Source organism: Arachis hypogaea, chromosome 14 (genome assembly GCF_003086295.3).
Source record: "Arachis hypogaea cultivar Tifrunner chromosome 14, arahy.Tifrunner.gnm2.J5K5, whole genome shotgun sequence".
NCBI lineage: Eukaryota > Viridiplantae > Streptophyta > Magnoliopsida > Fabales > Fabaceae > Arachis > Arachis hypogaea.
Genome location: NC_092049.1, coordinates 138,314,736 through 138,317,617, shown reverse-complemented (window position 1 = coordinate 138,317,617; position 2,882 = coordinate 138,314,736). Strand labels below are relative to the sequence as shown.

At 31.3% G+C, this 2,882-nt stretch overlaps 1 protein-coding gene across 1 annotated transcript; it reads left to right on the top strand.

Annotated features, from left to right (window-relative positions):
- Positions 1-2,295, top strand: LOC112740685 (UDP-glycosyltransferase 83A1-like). The gene is made up of 2 exons (XM_025789282.3): positions 1-541; positions 1,363-2,295. Exons 1-2 carry the CDS (start codon positions 55-57, stop codon positions 2,196-2,198), a joined length of 1,323 nt encoding a protein of 440 aa, XP_025645067.1. The 5' UTR covers positions 1-54; the 3' UTR covers positions 2,199-2,295.
- The last annotated feature ends 587 nt before the right edge of the window (positions 2,296-2,882 follow it).

Here is a 2,882-nt window from a genome sequence, read left to right as displayed (position 1 = left end):
ACACACACAAAACTTGTTCTTTGCAATTTTTTATTGATTCATTATCTAAGAGGCATGGGGATACCACATTTTCTAGCAATACCATACCCAATCCTAGGACATATTAGTCCCCTTTTTCAATTTTGTCAAGTTTTGGCCAGAAATGGGTACAAAATCACTTTCTTGACCTCAGATGACAACTTCAATAGGGTGAATAGGGCTGCAAGTGAGGGTAAATTTGTAAAATCACAAATGAGGGTGGTGTCCCTACCAGATGGGTTGGGCCCTGAAGATGATGGAAGTGATCAGCCCAAGGTTATATTGTCCATAAAAACCACAATGGTAGCTATGCTTCCAAAGCTCATAGAAGATGTGAATGCTATGGATAGTGATAACAAGATTACTTGTGTTATTGTCACTAAGAACATGGGTTGGGCCTTGCAAGTTGCTCTCAATTTGGGCCTCAAAGGGGCTTTGTTCTGGCCTGCCTCAGCAACTTCCTTGGCCTCCTTTGATTCCATGCAGAGGCTTATTGATGAGGGAATTATAGATTCTCAAAATGGTAAGAAATATATTTTACTTGATTATGTTAATTTAATCACTTGAAAATGTAAAACTCATTCATAAATATTCATTTTCATATAATATGTACTATTCATGAAGAGAAAGTTTTGTGTGTTTTTAAAGCAAGAAATCCCTTAATCTAATCCATTTTCTATTTAACTTATCAATATAGTCTGCGTTTATTTATGTAGTTTATAACATATAAATAAAAGTCGAAAGATATATTTTATTTAATAAAATTTATTATGACTCTCATTTATTTTTCTGCATGTATGTATGACATTTATCTTTATTCAGTGTAATACTCAAAATACAATATTATATAAATAAAATTCAAAGAAAATATTCATGTATATTTTAAAATAGAAAAGAATTTAGTTAAATTTTAATAAATCCCATAAAAGTTGAGTATGATTTATTTTTTAAGAATTTATAGAAAAAGTGCCTAGAAATATCTAAATATATTTATAAATATAATTCCCAAACAATTATATCTTCTATATATAGTTAAGAGAAAAGGATAAATAGGTCACTGACCTTTTGTTTTGCAGACATTTTCGTCCTTAACCATTGAAAAATAATTTTAAATCCCTGACCTTCACAAAACTTGGACGGATCAGTCTCTGACGGGGGCATTTGGACGATCAGTCCCTGACGGAGGCATTTGGACGGAGGGACTGATCCGTCCAAGTTTTATGAAGGTCAGGAACTTAAAAGTATTTTTCAATTGTTAGAGACAAAAATGTCTGCGAGACAAAAGGTCAGGAACCTATTTATCATTTTCTCTATAGTTAATTATCTCTTTTGGAATTTCATCAGGACTCCCAAGCAAAGAACATGAGAAAATTGAGTTGTCCTCAAACATGCCTATGATAGATGCAAGTGCCATGCCATGGTACTGTTTGGATAACACTTTCTACTTCCATCACATGAAGCAAGAGATTCAAACCCTAAAGCTAGCAAAATGGTGGCTTTGCAACACAACCATTGATCTTGAGCCAGGACCCTTTTCCATATCACCAAATCTCGTACCAATAGGTCCATTGATTGCAACTAATTACAACAAAAGTGAAGAAAAAACATGCCAAGAATGGTTGGATCAGCAACCACCAAAATCCGTTGTATACATTTCATTTGGTAGCATGGTATCACCTAGTAAGGAACAATTCAAGGAACTCGCTCTTGGACTTGATTTTCTTAACAAGCCTTTTCTTTGGGTTATTAACAAGAATAATAATAATAACCCATTATTATACCCGGAAAATTTTAAGGGAAATAAAGGTAAAATTGTTGGTTGGGTGATGCAAAAGAAGAAAGTTTTGAGTCACCCTTCAATAGCTTGTTTTGTTAGTCATTGTGGTTGGAATTCGACTATGGAAGGTGTGTGTTGCGGTGTCCCTTTTTTGTGTTGGCCTTTTTGTAGTGACCAAATCATTAATAAGACATATATTTGTGATGTGTGGAAAGTTGGGATTGAATTTGAGAAGGATGAAAATGGATTGGTATCAAGGGAAGAGATAAAGAAGAAAGTGGAAATGTTATTTGAAGATGAAGGAATCAAAGAGAGATCGTTGAAACTCAAGGAAATGATGATCAAGAACAAAGTTGAAGGTGATAAGAATCTCAATGAGTTCATCAATTGGGTCAAGGAATGAGAATGATATTATTACTTTATCAATAAGTAAAAATAATAATAACTTGAAGAAAAACTGGAAAAGTGTATGGTGGGTTAATAAATGATATTTTTCACTATATTACAAGATGTATGTATATTTTATGTCCGAATTGTATTTGTTACACTTACACACAATTAAATATTTGTTATATATTTTAAACCGCAAAAACTCACAAATAATTTTCTTTATATCAAATCATCTAAAAAATTTTATTTATCCACTTTACATGAAAATAATTGAGTAAAAATCCATTTTAAAGCTAATTTCCTACACGGTTTTTAATATCATTGGCACATGGTGGATACTAGATAAGATCCCAAATCTTATGACTTTGGCTAAAAATTATTAATACTTTGTTGATTGGTAAGTACCTCGAAAATCAGGATAATTGACTGTAGAATTTTAAATTTCTCTATATTTTTTAAAGAAAAAGTATAGGTAGACAATGAAAATACTAAACAATGTGAACGATAGATATATTGAATGTTCATTTCATTAGATGTGCATATGGTTATTCTAATATTAAGATTTAAGTGGGTAATTTAAAGGTATAATATGTTTTAATTTAATTAGTGATTAATCATGTTCAAAAAAAGTTATTAATTACTTAGTATAACTCTTTATAAAATAATGATCAAACTATCGACATTTAATTAAAGGAAG

What these genes read in the sequence shown, in the direction of transcription:
- LOC112740685 (XM_025789282.3), top strand. Translation starts at nt 55, where the DNA reads ATGGGGATACCACATTTTCTAGCAATACCATACCCAATCCTAGGACAT. An exon ending in AATTATAGATTCTCAAAATG is followed by an intron (nt 542 to 1,362) that starts GTAAGAAATATA and finishes GAATTTCATCAG; the next exon opens with GACTCCCAAGCAAAGAACAT.